Below are 18824 nucleotides of genomic sequence, written 5' to 3' on the forward strand. Positions count from 1 at the left end.
GTCAGGCAGTATTTCTGATATTATTTCACCAAAATTTCCAAACCACTCTTTGAAATACACACATCTATAATTCCCATTTTATTGATGAAGAAACAGGATAACAGATAATCAACAACTTTCACAAGTTAATTATGAAGCTGAGGTTCAAGGTTCAAGTAATCAGAATTTTTTTTTCTTTTTGGGTCACACCCAGCAATGCTCAGGACTTATTCCTGGTTCTGCATTCAAGAATTACTCCTGGCGGTACTCAGGGGACCATATGGGATGCTGGGATTCAAACCCATCTTGGCCACATGCAAGGCAAGTGCCTCACCCGCTGTGCTATCACTCCAGCCCCGGTCAGAAATTTTCTAAGAAAAAAATGTGTGAAGAGAAAATGACAGGGCAGTAACAATAGTACAACAGGTAGGGCATTTGCCTTGCATGCACCCGACCTGAATTCAATCCCGGGCATCCCATATGGTCCCCAAGCACCACCAGAAGTCATTCCTGAGTGCAGAGCCAGGAGTAACTCTTGAGTATCACTGGGTGTGACCCAAAAAGCAAAATGAGAGAGAAAGAGAGACAGAAAGAGAGAGAGAGAGAAAGAGAGAGAGACAGAGAGACAGAGAGACAGAGAATTTTACCTGGACCACAGAGGAAACAATTCAGTGAAAGAAAGGGAATCTCAAACAAAATGCCTAAGCCGAAAACAGTGCATGAGATTTGTCCTCATGCTTGAAATGTTCCTATAACGTATAACCGAGGTGACGATTCCCTTTCCTTATTAGACAATTTCTTTCTTGTATATGCACGATACTTAATCTGTGAGCAATGGAAGTATAAAGAATACCTTTTGATCATCCCAGAGCTCATTGTTTCATCATTCAATAAAGCCTTGCTCTTTATTTCAACAAAATCTTTGTTCATAAATTTTTTTGACATTTGTTCTTGAGTTTCTGATATCCAAATCTGAAAAAATAGAAGCTATATATTAGAAAAATACATACATTTCTCAAAATGGTCAAGTACAAGAAGCACAATGCCACTGAAGTACAGTCACTGTCACAGTCCTCCCGTTGTTCATCAATTTGCTCGAGCGGGCCCAGTAACGTCTCCTTTGGAGACTTTTGTTGTTACTGTGTTTCTCGTGATGTATTCGATATGCCAAACTGAAGAACAGTCTGATTTTATTGGTTAACTTTATTGACATTAAAAGATGATAATGCTATCGCTGCGGCGATAGCACAGTGGGTAGGGCGTTTGCCTCGCGTGTGGCCAACCCGGGTTCGATTCCCAGCATCCCATTTGGTCCTCTGAGCACTGCCAGCAGTAATTCCTGAGTGCATGAGCCAGGAGTAATCCCTGATCATCACTGGGTGTGAAGCAAAAATAAATAAATAAATAAATAAAAGACAAGTAATATCTCATAGTAGTTTAAGGCAACATCATAAATATGTAAAAGTTATCATTTCTTACTACATAGTATTGGAAAATAAAATTGGTTGTTTTGGTAATGTAAAAAACTCTTTTTCAAATAAAGATTAGCACAGCTTTCTTCCAAAAGATTGTCATATTTTTAATTTACCTAAGTTTAAAAAATTATAGCAATCTACTTTGTCAATCACATAGAGTTGAAGACATTATCATCACCATTGTTATTCATTCTCTGCCACAGAGTACCACTGAATACATGAAAAATGCAATAATCAGAGGCCAGAGATTAGTACAGGAAAGTGTTTTCCTTTCATGCAACTGACCCCAGTTCAATTCCTCAACACCACATAAAGTCCTCTCACCACAGAGTCAATACCAACCACAGAGCTAGGAATATCCCCTGAGCACCCCTGGATATGACCCGAAAATGGGGGGAGCAGGAACTGTACACCAGTAAAGGTGCTTGTGCACAAGCTGCCAATCCTAGTTTGAATCCCCAGCGCCACATATGGTGCTGATATCAGGAGAAATCCCTGAGCAGAGCCAGGAGTATGCCAAGAGCACATCAGGGTGGGATCCAACTCCCCATCCACCCAAAAAGCAATAATTACCATAAGGAACCCCTTCAAATTGTGATGTGTACTCAAAGCTACTGCAGAAACATCATGGATACCTACTAGAGGATTTTAGGAACAGATGCTAAGGATTTGGGATTTCTCTGTACAAAACTCTAGACTATTACAACTGTGTACATTCATAGCAGAGAAACAGAATTTATGACAGGAAGAAAACTCATTGTTTCCCCAAATCTGAAAACTAGCCTCCTCAACATACATAATAACCTCCCTTATTATATTAATGCTTCTAGATTTTTCTTTTTAAAAATAGAGCAAGGACCTGAGTGATAATACAGCAGATAGGATACTTGTATTGCTTGCAGTCAATAAGACTTGATCCCCAGCACCCCACATGGTCCGCTGAGTCACCAGGAGTGATTCCTGAGTGCAGTGCCAGGAGTACGCCCTGAGAATTGTCAGGTGTGGCTAAATATACGTATATGTACATACATTTGAAAGAGAGAACACTCTCAAGTCTTCAGGAGAGTATAGCTCTAGTCATACACCTTTGGTCCACTTCCATTCAGTACACTAAATCTCTGGTATAAGTAGAAATTTACCAAAAACAGAGCAATTTAAATGTCAGTTTCTGGTCGTGGTGCCCTGTTCAACTCCATGACTTTAGGAATGGTTCTTAAAGTGGGGTAATACCACCCTCCCTCAGGGAGGCACTAGGATGATCCGAGGGATGGTAGTAGCTTTGGGGGTGTTTGTTCACTGAAAGAAGGTAGATTTCCAGTGTGAGAGAATGATGCTGAGTATTTGTATGAAGGGCTGGAGTGATAGCACAGCGGGTAGTGCGTTTGCCTTGCATGCAGCTGACCTGGGCCATCCGGGTTCTATTCCTCCGCCCCTCTTGTAGAGCCCGGCAAGCTACCAAGAGTATCTCACCTACATGGCAAAGCCTGGCAAGCTACCAGTGATGTATTCAATATGCCAAACACAGTAACAAGTGTCACAATGGAGACATTACTGGGCCCGCTCGAGCAAATTGATGAACAATGGGAGGACAGTGACAGTGATTTTTATGAAAAGGGGGTGGTAGGCCAACATAAGTTTGAGAATCTCTACATTTGGCTTCTGAGCACTGGTTTAAAAAAAAAACCAAAAAATTAGCCTACTGAATCACCATCCACCCAGCACAATTTTGCTGCCCTGACTCATAAACCATCAACTCAACTTATTCCTTTCAGATTTCCAAGCTCACATGTCAATGGTACAGGACACTATATTAAGCTTTATACTATAATCTTAAACTAAAAAAAGTACATTCATTTGGAGAAAAATTTCTAGGCACCATTTTTTTTATGTAGGAGTACTGCTATTTATTCAGTCACTGATTAGCTTATTGAATTGGGCATGAACTCCACCTTACTTTTTTTTCATAATTTTATTTATTGATTTATTATTCTTATATTTATTTATTGAATCACTGTGGGGAAAAAGCACCATTTTGTTTTAAGGTATAAACTGACTCCCTGAAATATTCTGATGACAGGTCAGTGAGATAGTATTCTTGCCTTGCACAAGCTTGACCTGGGTTAGATCCTCAACACTAAATATTGTCCCCTAAACCCAGCCAAGAGTAATCCCTGAACACAGAGCCATTGAACACATTTGAGTGTGACCCCCCCCAGATCAAAACCAAACCAAAACAAACTTTTAATACTCTCGCCATTTTCAATAGTGTAATATTTTTTTAAATTATCAACACCTTTGAAGTTTTTATGAAAAAGCAAGACATTGGCAAACATGAAAATGAGTAGCGGAAAGAAACAGAGATAATAGCATTAGTGGAGCTTAAGCTCATTCTGTTCCACATACCACATTAAGCATTCACACGCATTATTTCACTAACTACTCAAAGCAGCCCTGCAAGCTTGTATATTAGTTATGATTGCAGAGAAATGAAAAGTCAGATGAAGAACTATTGAAATATCTATGAAGGAGGGTTTACTGAAGTATCTATTTTTAAAAAAGTGTAGCCAGCATTTAGAAAATCAACATCAAAGCACCCTGAAGATAATGAGTTGGAAGCCACAGGCAATTACTGGAACCCTCGTTTGAACTCTAGTGAGGACATGCTGGTGGTGGCAGCTTGCAGGACACATACACATTATCTTAACATGTTCGGGCTCTGTTACACATACCATAGAAAGATGACATTTAAGCAAAAAAAAAAAAAAAACTTCTTGTCCTCAAAGCTGAAAGTCCAAGATCAGCAGTAGGTATTCACATATTATTCTTTCCGTCACAAGCCTGAATTATATACTGTCATTTGGGATTATTATGCGAGTCCTGCAGATTATTGGAGACCCTCGACTCCCACCCAGCCTTCTTCACTACTATCCTAGGGGTAGGGCTCAGTGTGACTCTGGAAGCCTTTCATTATGTGCACATTCTTGACACTAGAAAGAGAAAAACGGAAGAACGTTCATCTCTGAAAATTGTACAAGTGACTTGCACTAATGCCCCATTATCAGAAGTAATTACTGGTTCTAGGCTGAAATGTATGGTTGAGGACTATATTACAGATTAAAATGAAAAGATCTAATCTCAGGGTGTAACATTATGTGCCTCTGAAAAAAAGCATGTAGGGGTCAAAGTGGGTTCTGTAGACAGACAGGTTTTCTGATTATCAACACTTTTGAAAATTTTATGAAAAACTAGATGTTGCCAAACAAGAAAATGAGTAGCGAAAGGAAACAGACATAGCAGTATTAGTGGAGCGTAAGTTTATTTTGTTCCAGATACTATATTAAGCACTCATATACATTATTTCACTAAATACTCAAAGCAACCCTGCAAGCTTATATATTAATTATGATCGCAGAAAAGGAAAATCTACTGTTTAGTAGATTATAATGGAGCCTGGATCTTTCTTTATCTGTTTTGGGAGGGTAAAAGGTAAAGGTAAAGGCCCTCCTGTTGTTCATCGATTTGCTCGAGCGGGCCCAGTGACGTCTCCATTGGAGACTTTGTTGTTACTGTGTTTGGCAATACGTCATGGGTAGCTTGCCAGGCTCTGCCGTGCGAGCGAGATACTCTCGGTAGCTTGCCGGGCTCTCCGAGAGGGGCGGAGGAATCGAACCCGGGTCGGCCATGTTGGCTGCGTGCAAGGCAAACGCCCTACCACTGTGCTATCCTCCAGCCCAGGAAGGCCCTCCCGTTGTTCATCGATTTGCTCGAGCGGGCCCAGTAACGTCTCCATTGGAGACTTCGTTGTTACTGTGTTTGGCATATCGAATACGTCACGGGGAGCTTGCCAGGCTCTGCCGTGTGGGCGAGATACTCTCGGTAGCTTGCCGGGCTCTCCGAGAGGGGCAGAGGAACCGAACTCGGGTCGGCCATGTTGGCTGCGTGCAAGGCAAACGCCCTACCACTGTGCTATAAAATGGAAACTGCAGCATTTTCATGAGCATTTACTGTAAGGACATTCAGTGTGATGTCTTTCCATGTGCTCCTGTTACTACTGCAATCTAAATGATTTGCCATAAGTGACTGTGCTACAGCCGGGCTGGCCTCTGCAGTTTGTTTACTACTACAACCCTAGAAGAGAGGAGGGTGCCTGACACCTCAGAAATGCAAAAGAGCATAAGAATAAATGCCAGTTCACATTAATTTTGCTTTATTTAAACATTTTTTATTGACTGAGGTTCTGTGATTTACAATTCTGATAATGACGCTCTTCCATGCATATGATTCCAGCATACACTCACCAGTATACCCACCTCTCTCCCTCAAGGACCCCAAGGTCCCTCTCTTTCAAGTTCCTTGCTGCCTCCCCCCCCCCACACACACACAAACTGAGCCGTGTGGATCAGCTGTGTTAAGTTTTCATAAATTTTGAATAGTAGAAATTCCGCATTCTCATTGATTTATCTGAACATTTGGGTCTTTTTAGCCTTAATTTTTCCTTCCTTAAAAAATAGAGGTAAATCTTTTGGATGTGTGCCGGTCTTTGTGGTGTGAGATGATGTCTCAATATTGTTTTGATCTGCATGCCCCTGATGATTAGTAATGAAGAGCATTTTTTAATGTGCCTTTTGACCACTGGATTTCTTTGAGAAAATTTCTGTTCATTTTATCGCCTCATTTTCTGATGAGGTTGGATGATTTTTCTTGTAGAGTTCAACCAGTGCCTTGTATATCTTTGATATCAACCCTATCAGAAGGGTATTAGGTGAATAACTTTTTGCATTCTGTAGGCTGTCTTTGTATCTTGGTAACTGTTTCTTTGAGGAAACTACTTCGCTTAAAGTAGTCCCATTTGTTTATCTCCACTTCCACTTGCTTGGTCAAAAGAGTTTCATCTTTGAAGATACCTTTAGCTTGCAGAAGATTTTGACTATCTTTTCTTCCATGTACCTTATAGATTCTGGTCTGATATTTCAGTTTTTAATCCATTTTCATCTGACTTTTGTGTATAGTGTTAGACAGAGCAACCAGTGATGGCACGGATGCGGGGAGAAAGGGACTCTCTTTCATTGTTGGTGGGAATGCTGACTGGTCCAGACTTTTTGGAAAACAATATGGACATTCCTAAAAAAAACTAGAAATTGAGCTCCCATTTGACACAGCAATACCACTTCTGGGAATATACCCTGATGGCCCAAAAAAAAAACACAGCAGAAACACCATCTGCACTCTTTTGTTCATTGCAGCACTATTCGCAATAGCCAGAATCTGGAAACAACCTGAGTGCCTGAGAACAGATGAATGATAAATAAACTATGGCACATCTACACAATGAAATACTATGCAGCTGTTAGAAAAAAGTGAAGTCATGAAATGTGCCAATAAATGAATGAACATGTAGCGTATCATACTGAGTAAAATGAGTCAGAAGGAGAGGAACAAATTTAGAATGACTGCATTCATTTGTGGTATATAATATATATTAAACTAATATTATACTATATTATCACACCAAGCTTCCGGAAGAGAACAAAGCTGAGTCTCCTAACCCGTGCCTTACTGTCCTCACCAGGACCCAACAGCTGAAGACCTCCGGGACCCAGCCAAAGTCATGCTGAGACCACTCTCCACATGCTTGGATGAGCCTCACGCATAAAGGAACCAGCAGAGGAACCCAGGTGTGCGGGACACAGGGCTGAGATCTCTAAGCCTGCACGATTTGGGACTGGACCTTCCAGGAGCTAGACAGTTACACCCACCAACTGCTGTGTAACCCCAACAATGGCCAGGATCCAGAGATTATCACACCAAGTTCCCAGAAGAGAACAAAGCAGAGTCTCCTACCATGTGCCTGATTGTCCTCACCAGGGCCTGGCAGCCAAAGACCTCCAGAACTAGCCACAACCATGCTGAGACCACTCTCCACACGCATGAAGGCACTGGCAGAGGAACAAAGGCATGCAGGTCCCGGGGCTGAGATCTTCAAGCCTGCTCGGATTGGGGCTGAGTATCCTCCACCCAGATCCTCCATCTTCCAGTAGGCGGGGTTCACACCCACCAACTGCCCCCCAATGCCATGTAATCCCATCAACGGCCAAGACCCAGAGACTGTAAAACCCAGCTCCTGGAAGCGCGCGGCCGTGAATGCCTTATTATCTCATTCTTGCTTTTGACAACCTGGCAGGCAACCGAATGTAACCTGCCCACACAGCAGAGTCTGGCAAACTCCCTGTGGCATACCCAATATTCCAAATACCAGTAACAATGATGGGTCTCATTCTCCTAACCCTGAAAGAGCCTTGAATGTGGCACTTTTTAGAGTCTCAGGGCTAGGACAAAGGAGACATTACCGGTGCCTGCTCGAGGCAATTGATGAACAACAGGATGATCGTGATCGTGATACTATATAATATATATTATATACCACTATACTATATATGTATATATGTATATACATATATATATATATATATACATATGGCTAATATCCATGGCCAGGGAAAACAGGAGTGAAGAGGACTGGTCAATGGTTGAAATCAATCAAAAGGTTTTGTGGGGTGAAGTATAGGTAAGATACAGAAGAGAACAATAAAGAGAACAATATGACAATAATAGCTGGAAATTATCATGCCGGAGAAGAACTGAGTGTTAAAAGTAGATAAAGGGGGCCATCTTTACAGCACACAGACACAGAGAAGAAAGGCCACGCGGGGGCCTCCACAGCTACCGAGAATGCTCCTGGTCCCGAAGAGAGCCGAAATCACCGGGAAGTCCCAGATGGGGTAGGTGCCACATCCTGCCTCCTCCAGAGGGAACCCCGGTGACCATGAGCATCTACAAGCATAGCTCACTTAAGCAGGAACCAGGACTCTCACTGCAAACTGCGCAGCCACTTAAGCGGCCATGCAACATCTTCTTATACATAAAGTAGTTAATGGAAAGTAAATTCTCCAACGTTTTTCCCTGAAAATCAGGCTTAACTCTTTCACAAACCACACCGAATAGGAAAGAGAGAACAAAAGGGAATGCCCTGCCACAGAGGCAGGGTGGGATGGGGATGCAATGGGGGATGGGAGAGTTACTGGGATTCGTGGTGGTGGGAAATGGTTACTGGTGGAGGGATGGGTCACTGTCACTGTCACTGTCCTCCCATTGTTCATCAATTTGCTCGAGCGGGCCCAGTAACGTCTCCATTGGAGACTTTGTTGTTACTGTGTTTGGCATATCGAATACATCACGGGTAGCTTGCCAGGCTCTGCCATATGGGCAAGATACTCTCGGTAGCTTGCAGGGGCTCTCCGAGAGGGGCAGAGGAATAGAACTCAGGTCGGCTATGTTGGCTGCGTGCAAGGCAAACGCCCTACCGCTGTGCTATCACTCCAGCCCTCAAAGGAAAGGGCTGGCTCCACCCCCATCTCGTGATGTCTGCATGTCTCATCACTGAGGGCCCAAAACTCACTGTCCAATGGCCTCTGGAAGATGGCGGCCACTGGGATGGGGACACTTTTATTTATTTCTCTCCTTCTCAGCATAATGTAATCTCTCCCTTAGTTAGAATTTTGATCATAGTCCCAGTCATCATAGTTCCCTCATCCTAGTCTCATATTCTTCCCAGTCTTCTGGTCTCTTCTTTCCCCTCACAGCAGTTATATAGAAATCATGAAGGGTGGGAGTACTCATAGGTGGGGTTGAACATTGGCAGAACAACAAAAAGATGTAAAGCTACTTCCTTCAGGGGAAGTTCTAGGAGATTAACTCAAGGACAAAATCTCCTCTGAGGGTTCAGCAATCTAGTTTACTAGATCCACTCAAGGGCGCGATTTCATCCAGGGTGTATTGCTTTCTCCTTTCCTCAGCTAGTAATTCACTTAAACAATCATAGTAAATTTACTTCTTATAATATTTCTAGTCATTTTGTGTAAACATAGTAAGAGTTATATTAAGCTTAAAGGTTAGCTCTTCCTGGGAACATCTCACTATGTGTCCCAGATTATAGTCCTCAGGCCAGGTTAGTCATTTCTAACCCCAATAGGGTCCTTATTCAATTACTTCTTTTTGGGTCATGACAGAGTTTGTCCATGACCAGTGCTCTTATTATACTTATGGTGCTTAGCTTGTCTCGATGCCAGAGTAGCTTACAGCTTGCCCTGGGTCCCTCCTGTCCCTTAATCTGGACCTCCTTTTGGGGGATGTTAGGAAGTAAGGGAAATTGAGGCTTAATTCAAGTAAATATGACGGATGTCCAGGAGTAAATACTATTTGGGGTCAATTAACTTCCATGTTACAAAAGCATAACATCAACTGTCTTCCTGTGTTTATACAAAATGGACATTGCTAAACAATGCAAATAACATAAAGGAAAGAGAAAAGCAATATAGGATTATTAGTGCCTGATGGAACGGGATGTTCCTCAGGGGCACTGTTGTGGGAGTAACTCATTAAACCTAAGCTTCCTTCAGGAGGAGCAAAAACAACCCAATGCTATCCAACAGTACACCAAGACCTAAATGGCAACATCATTGTACACACATGAGCTTAGTGATAATAATTTTTTTTAAAAAAACTTCAAGGGAAGCATTGTCATATAAGGAAAACTATTTAACTATCTTAACATATGTGTGAACATTAATGTGTATATTATAAAATCATGTAAAACCTCTTAAGAGGTTTAAGACTCTTATTTACATATTCTGAACAGTTCTGGGTATCATTTTGAAATGTTTTGTGTCATCTAGCTGAACAACCTCTTGTGAAATTCTCTACTTGAAAATTGATCGACTGTTGGAGATAAGCATATTTCAATGACTTTTAAAAGAGTTGTTTGTTTTCTTTTCAGATTTCTGATTTTTTTCTTGTGAGTTGTGATATACAACAACTTGCTAGATTGCATCTATTTGTAAGTAAAAATGAAACATTTACTTTTCTTTCTCCCAGACTCTTATCATAATGTGAAAACTTTTAATAAATATTCTAAGTTTCTGTGGCAATGTAGTGTTTACCTAAAACAAAGAACTATCATCATTTTCTGCACAGGGTGAAAACAAAGGAATAATTTTATTCTTTTTCCTCTACTACTTATTCAGATGAGCTTTTATGAGGTGATTCTCCCTCTAAAAGAAATAAATCTTGGACACTTTCTTTTTTTTCTGGTCAAAGAAAACTATTTTATGCCACAAAACAGTCCCAGTTAAGTAATTAATATTATTAGAATAGAATGCATTTTTCAGTTATCAAAAAGAGGAAAATAGCAAGTAAGGAAATAATCAACTAAACCTTTTAGTTAATGAGATGTGACCAAAAGACTTTTTATTTTATAAATGTAATTATAAAAATGATGAATGGGGGGCTGGAGCGATAGTACACTGAGTCAGGCATTTGCCTTACATGTGGACAACTTCACATCAATCCCTGTGATCCTATATTGTCCCCTGAACACTGCTAGGAGTGATCCCTGAGCACAGAGCCAGGAGTAAGCCCTGAGCATTACCAGGGGTGGTCCCAAAACAAACAAACAAACAAAAAAAACAAGGGGAATATTGAAATAGCTCAAAGGGTGACTCACATACCTTGCATGAGTGAAGCTGGGACTTTGATCTCTGCTATAACCCAGCCACCTGAGGTGTAGCTCTGGTGATTCTCAGTATCACTAGGTCTGACCAGCTCAGAATTGCCAAGCCAATAGTAAGGCCCATACCTCTTGGTCAAGTACAACTTGGCGTAACTGCCAGGACCCCAGAGTACCACCAGTAAGTGTCCTATCAAAAAGAAAATGCTTGAAACATTACAAGATTTTATCCAAGGAGATAGAAAGAAATACACAAAATAAATAGTAGAAACAAAGAATATAGATTTATACAAAGTATATGATCTGTGTACATTTTCTGTTCCAGTTCTCAACACAATGTGCTCAACACAAACCTACGAAAAAGTAAAATTTAAGTTCTTTAAAAGTTTATTTATGGGGAATGTTAAATTATGGGCCTGGAGAGATAGGACAGAGTTTAAGGCACTTGTTTCACATATGTTCATCCCCAGTCAGATCCTTGGAATTGAATATGGCCCCCCAATCACAACCAGAAGTGATCTCTGAGCACAGTTCCAGGATTAAGCCTGAGCATTACCAACCCACCCAACACCCCCCCCCCAAATAAAATCGTAATGTGATTATGATATAGTTAATGCAAAAAGTGATGGTATAAAAATGGTGGGTGCCCAAAAGGAGTCTATGGTCACGGTCCTCCCATTGTTCATCGATTTGCTCAAGCGGGTCCAGTAATGTCTCCTTCGTGAGACTTGTTGTTACTGTGTTTGGCATATTGAACACGTCACGGGGAGCTTGCCAGGCTCTGCCGTGCGGGCGAGATACTCTCGGTAGCTTGCCAGACTCTCCGAGAGGGGCGGAGGAATCGAACTCGGGTTGGCCATGTTGGCTGCGTGCAAGGCAAATGCCCTACCCACTGTGCTATCTCTACAGCCTGCCAAAAGGAGAAAGAGAACAAAAGGGAATGCCCTGCTGCAGAAGCAAAGTAGAGTGGAGGGGACAGGTTGGGGGGTGGTAGGAGGGATTCTGGGACCATTGGTGGTGGAAAATCGGCACTGGTGGAGGGATGGGTACTCAAACATTGTATGACTGAAACACAATCACAAACCAATTAAGTGAATAATAACTGAACCTATCACATCTCTCATATCCGGTATAATTACATCCCTCCACGTGCCATCTAGTATCATTAATTTTAAAATATCATGTTTTCACTCACCAAAATCCCTTTGGCTCTTTTTGGGCCTATTGAACTACTTTGCCTAGTCATTAATGAATGTTAGCATACTTTTGTACTCTTTACTTATTCACCATCTTCCTATCTAAAAATGTCTGTGATGATGATATTAGACTAATTTGCTCATTGTCATGCTAGTTTCTAAAATGCCTTGGCATTGCTCAATTAGCTGTATTTTTAAACTCTGTGTAATGAAACTACTCCTGATTTTCTTTTTTCCTTTATGTCTGAAAATTTCTCATCTCTTATAATATGATATCAAACACGAATGTTTGAGATTCTTCAAGCACCACTTCCTCAAAAGGGGTCTTACAGAGGCGACCGTAACAAACTTCAAAGTGGTGGTATTGTGAGAAACCTTGGGCAAAGAACTTTACAGATGAAGAAACAATAATCAAAATGTACTTCTGATCATTTCAGTTTATATAGAACTTACTCTAGTATAGTTGAGTAGCACCAGAAAAAAAATCCAAATGAAATTCTAAAGCAAAGTACCGCTGCTCAGGGACCAGAAAGATAGTACAGCAAGAAAGACCTTGCACGTGGCAAACCAGGGTTCAGTCCTCAGCACCCCATGGAGTCCCCTGAACCCTACCAGGAGTGATCTCTGAGAGCAAAATCAGGAGTAATCTCTGAGCATCACCGAGTGTGGACCCCTTCCTTCTTCCCCTACCCCCCACTCGATAAGACAGAAACAAAGAAAATACAAAAATCTTCTGACTGCTTCTTACTTAGAATCCTACTCAGGATTTTCCGAAGGTACTGATTCAAACGTCATTTACAACAAAAAGTTTCTAGAGTGCTTCCACCCTAGGTCTGTGTTGTCCAACCCTACTTCTGTGGGAAAATGGAATACAAAGGACTGCTTCTCAACTGTCTCTTTGGATTTCTCCTCTACTCCCCAAATCCATCAGACTCTTTTTAAGGTTATGAGAAAGGCAAACACAGGAAAGATGAAGGTTAATCCTATTTGGGTTTCCTCTGCCTTTGACCCTCCTAGGTACCAGTGGACATCCAAAGCTGACTTCCTTGGAGTGTCTAGCGGATGTTGAAATCCTTATTGTGTCATTCAGTGGTCTGCTCCACGATGCCACTGAGTGGACATAAATAAACACCCTTGGCTCCCCCACTGGGAATTCAGACCATCCTTCTTCCAGTCTTACATGGGGTCCCCATCCCATTCCCCAAATGCCACACGTGGTCCAGAACACTCACATATTCTTGCTCTACTATTGTTCATGTGGTCAGTTTCCCTTTTCCTGTCCACTGCTTCAGAGAGATCACTAGAATCTTATATCTGTGATTTTCCCAGGCACCCAAGTGGGTTTGCAGATGAGACTAAGAGATTACATTTCTAAACCCCTATCTTTATTTGCAGACTTCTGCCTACTTGGATTTTACTCCTCTTCTATATTTTATGAATATGGTGCTCTAATCTTTAAGGATGTCACCTTTGGCACAAGGGACATGCACATAAGTGTCCTAATGGCACCAAAGTGTTCTAACATTTCTCTCTGGCACATGGAACTGTGGTTTTTGCTCTCAGACTTTTGGGGTGTCAGCCAAAATGTGAACGAAGTAAGTTGCATTTTAAATCCTGTTACAAATAAATGACGCTCACATTAACCCCAGTGGCAGCACTGAAGGGCAAGGAGAGCTTCAATCAGCTAAACAAATTTTGGCGAACAAAAGAAACAACCACTCAGCAGCAATCAGGCTAACATTAAAACAAAAAAAACTCTAAGACAGCATTCAGAAAGGAAAGCAGATGGGAACAGGCCAGCCTGCACATGTGTGAAATACTTTGGGAAGCAGGCCAGAGGTTATTCTAGGGCAGAAGAAAAAACATGGGCCTGACTTACATGTAAACAGTACCCAAAACTATAGGAACGAAACAATCAGACTCATTTTCTGTAAGAAAGATGAATTGGTATTAAAAGGCCATGAATTGGAAGTGGAATAGCTTGTTAAGAGACAAAATTAAAACTTTAGGATTGGGGACCGGAAAAGAAAAATAGACTTTTCTAGTATTACTTTTGTAGTACTTTTCTGTTTGCCTTGGAATAAGTGATTAGCTTTCAGTTCAGTTTCCTCAGCTACCCGATGTGTCATGTGTGGTACCGGATGGAAAATCTATCCTCAGGATGAAATGAGCAGCCACCCATGTATACCACTTACTGAACTGATCTCACTGCATCCGTAGAAAGCAATCATGAAGCAGATTAATTTCAGGGTCCAGCTTCCCCTTCTAGCCACACGGATGCCTAGTTCTTCTGTTTAATGGAAATTTTTGACAAGTAGCTGAGCTTTTCTAGACCTCTCAATTTATGGATCGATCTCATTATAGTTGTAAATTTTTTCAGTCTGATGAGATACTCAAATTTTAGAGCTGTGTTATATTTAAATGTCTCACTTTCCTAGCTCAGGATTGCTTTAGGTGTGGGAACCTGCAGGGTCCCAAAGTCCCCTCTGTTTTTTTTGTTTTGTTTTGTTTTGTTTTTGCTCTTTGAGTCACACCCGGCAATGCTCAGGGGTTACTCCTGGCTTTGCACTCAGGAATCACTCCTGGCGGTGCTCGGGGGACCCTATGGGATGCTGGGAATCGAACCCGGGTCGGCCGCATGCAAGGCAAACGCCCTACCCGCTGTGCTATTGTTCCAGTCCCAAGTCTCCTCTGGTTTACCCCTCTCTCTTTACCCAGGGAAACTTGGTTCTGTAGACCAGCTCTTCAGTTCTGTTACTACTTTCAGCAATCTGTTGCTCCCTTTCTATGTATCTGTATCTCTCACAAGCGAGATCATTCTGTCTGTCCCTTTCCTTCTGCCTGACTTCATCCAGCATAACTTCTAGTTCCATCCATATAACAGCAAACTGCATGACCGCATCTTGTCCTTACCTCTGCACGGTATTCTATTATGTATACATACCAAAACATCTTGACTCATTTACTGATAGCTAGACACTTTTTTAAATTTTCTTTTATTTTATAAAGTAGTTCACAATATTTGATTACATTTAATATTCAAACACCAATCCCACCACCATTACACCTTCCCACCACTATCACGATCACAATCATCCTGTTGTTCATCGATTTCCTTGAGCAGGCACCGGTAACGTCTCCTTCTTCCTAGCCCTGAGATTTTAAAAGAGCCATTTCAATGCTCTTTCAGGATTAGGAGAATGAGACCCATCATTGTTACTGGTATTTGGCATATTGAGTACGACACGGGAAGTTTGCCAGACTCTGCCGTGCGGGCAGGATACCCTTGGTAGCCTGCCAGGTTCTCCAAAGAAAAAATAAGATAATAAGATGTTGCGAGGCTGCGAATGCGGCCACACACTTCCAGAAGCTGGGTTTTATACCCACCACCATATTGTGGATGTTTTCATCCTGAACCCCAACCCCTGCCCCAAAGCAGAACCGAAATAATATATTTTTGTATTGTGTGTTATGAAAAAAATGCTGAAAATGCTACAAAAATTTTCCTTCGAGAAAAGAGTATGAAGATTGTTGTATTTGACCTAGGGGTGATATATATATATACACACACACACACACACACACACACACACACACACACATTGGAGACTTTGTTGTTACTGTGTTTGGCATATCAAATACATCATGGGTAGCTTGCCAGGCTCTGCCGTGCGGGCGAGATACTCTCAATAGCTTGCCGGGCTCTCCGAGAGGGGCGGAGGAATCGAACTCGGGTTGGCCATGTTGGCTGCATGCAAGACAAACGCCCTACTGCTGTGCTATCGCTCCAGCCCATATATATGTATATATGTATATATATTTATAAAAAAAATTTCCCTCTAAGATTGGTTGCCTCCTATTTTAAACCCCATTAAAAGTGATACGGTACTTTTGGGAGTATAGGTGGTGTGTGGTATGAAGTGTCACATGGCTGTATTTGTGGCCGTGTGGTCCAGGAATAGGTTCACTCGTGGGTGAGGCTCAGCCCAAGCCTGTGGAGAGCGGCTGTGAGCATGGTGGCAGTTGAGTTCTGGAGGTTTTCAGCTGCCAGGGCTGGGTCCCTTGGCAGGGGGTCTCACCCACTCCCTCTGGGGCACCCGGAATCAAACAGCCTGGCATGGGGCCCGGCAGCATGGTTATGGCATGTGTCATGTTATGCTTCCTTCCGGCAGAGAAGGGATAGCTAGACATTTTAATTGTTGCCATAGCTTGACTATTGTACTAGATGCTGCGATGAACATAGTTGTACATAAATTCTATTAATTAATGTATTAATGTATTTGTGTTTTAGGGGGAGATGCCAAGAAGTGGTATCTCTGGGTTGAAAGGGAGTTTTATTCATACATTTTTTGAGAAATCTCCATATTGCTTTCCATTGTGGTTGGGTCAGATGACATTCTCGCCATCAGTGAATGAGAACCAAATCAATCTTAAGAAAACAATGATTTCTTGTATATAAATTTCATGACTTCATTTTTCTAACAGCTACATAGTACTCCACAAATAAAGGGTGTTGGGAGGATCCTCCCAGGATGGGAGATGCGTGCTGAGAGTAGACTTTAGACCGAACATGATTACCACTCAGTGCCTCCTTTGAAAACCACAGCACCCAAAAGGAGAGAGAGAACAAAGGGGAATGCCCTGTCACAGAGGCATGGTGGGATGGGGGGGATGGAGGGTGAGAGGGATACTGGTGGATCAGTGGTGGTGGGAAATGGGCACTGGTGGAGGGATGGGTATTCGATCATTGTATAACTGAAACCCAAGCACAAAACTTTGTAAATCTACAACTGTACCTCATGGTGTTTCACTAATAAAACTCTGGGGAAAAAAAAGAAAACAATGATTTCTTGTGTATTTATCAATTGCCAAGCAGAGTTTAGGGCATTTGATTTGCCTTTTTCATTTTATTTTCCCCAATAATTTTGCAAAGTGTGCACATTTAGTAGTAAGGTTGCTGAATTATATAGTAATCAAGTTCAATTGTAAAAGAAGAGCTGAGAAGGTGAAACTGACAGGATGTTATTGTTTTCTATTTTTTATGTTTTAAAGGGTAGATTGAAAATTTAGAAAAATTAGCAGCAACTACTCACCTGGGGTTCATCAGTTCCAAATCTCTGATATGTTGACTTGCTTAGTTTTTTTTGTGCGTCATTCTCTATATCATAATCTTTGGGAAAACCTTCTCTGACTTCATCCCTTATTAAAAAAGATAGAATCTATTAAGGATACAGTTATGAATTATACTTAATTTTTATTGTCCACTTAAAACTGGCTATTATTAACAATAGTTATGATATTTTTAATAATTACTAGATTTGGGACATATAAAGTGTTTTCCACTTCTTTCCAAGTAATGTTGAGACCTCAAGTTAGCACATGTCACAAAACTATATCACAAAACCAATACTTATCCAAACATTGCTATCAATAGTTACAAAGGAGATTATCTTATTTAATGATTCAGATTAGTTACTCAAGGTAAACTCTAATGTCTAACATAGTGATATCTTATAAAAAGGAAATATTTTCTCTACCATGAATTTTAATCATGATTATTTTTCAAAATGAGAGAGAGCAAAGCATTTTTCTGTATAACTTGTAATAAGCTTTGTACTTCTAAAGATAATCTAATCGAAGGTGAAAAACACATACTAGAAAGAAAAATTTTCGGAGAATTCTCCGAGCTCCAAACCGAGCTGATATCACCAGGGTGTCCCAGATGGAGCACGTGCAGTCTCCCCACCTTCTCCAGATGGAATCTTGGAGACCATGAGCTTCCACAAGCATGGCTCCGGCATGTGGGGACCAGGACTATTTCTCCGAACTTTTCCTGATATACATTGTGAGCAATGGAAAATAGATGATCTAGCATCTGCCCCTAGAAGGCAGAATTGAATGGTGGTGGGAATATCCAAGCAAAGTATAATGCCCAAAACTATAGGTAGAGTATCTGAACAATTATCTGATGAAGAGGCAGGGTAAGGACTGAGATGGAAATGGAGGGGATAATGGGGATATTGACGGTGGGAAGCTTGTATCGGTGGAAGGGATGCGTGATTGATCATTGTATAGCTGAATATCACAAACAAAAGCTTTGTAACTGTATTTCACAGTGGTTCATGCTTCTGGACTATGAATTAAGCTATGGCCCCATGCCACCCAGGGGCGGGGGGGAGGACGGGAGGACGTTGTCCCTTCTGCCCACTTCCCCTCGGCAGCATGGTGACCGCCATCTTTCAGAACCTATTGGACTGAGAGATATGCACCTGCAGTGACAAGACACGTGGGGCCTCACAGGATGGGGGCTGGAACCGACCCTTCTCCCTGCCCCAAAGACACCCTGAGTTGCCACCCATGAATGGCTCCTCAGGTTCCTGAATGGCCATGATCCCAGAGGCACACAAACCAATCTCGAAACCCAGCAGCTTCTGGCAGAAATCCCTCTGGATTTAATTACTAAAATATCAGAAATCCAAAATTGCGCGGCTGCTGTTGTGTCCACGTGACATCATATGCTCTTCGTTATCAGCAATAGAAAACAAATTATCTAATGATGCAATCTCGGCAGGTCTGAATGTTGGGAGAAAATTCCAAATAATAATGGTAGGT

General features: G+C 41.6%; 1 protein-coding gene across 1 annotated transcript in view; it reads right to left on the reverse strand.

The window, feature by feature from the left end:
* CFAP95 (cilia and flagella associated protein 95) overlaps positions 1-18824 on the reverse strand; it is a 103562-nt gene that overhangs the window by 53552 nt on the left and 31186 nt on the right. Inside the window, exons 2-3 of the mRNA XM_056118780.1 lie at positions 17306-17411; positions 833-951 (exon numbers count right to left, since the gene is read on the reverse strand). Of these exons, the coding sequence (XP_055974755.1) occupies positions 833-951; positions 17306-17411 (225 nt within the window). The remainder of the gene's footprint in view (positions 1-832; positions 952-17305; positions 17412-18824) is intronic.

The sequence above is a fragment of the Sorex fumeus genome, unplaced genomic scaffold (genome assembly GCF_029834395.1).
Source record: "Sorex fumeus unplaced genomic scaffold, SorFum_2.1 ptg000038l, whole genome shotgun sequence".
Classification (NCBI taxonomy): Eukaryota; Metazoa; Chordata; class Mammalia; order Eulipotyphla; family Soricidae; genus Sorex; species Sorex fumeus.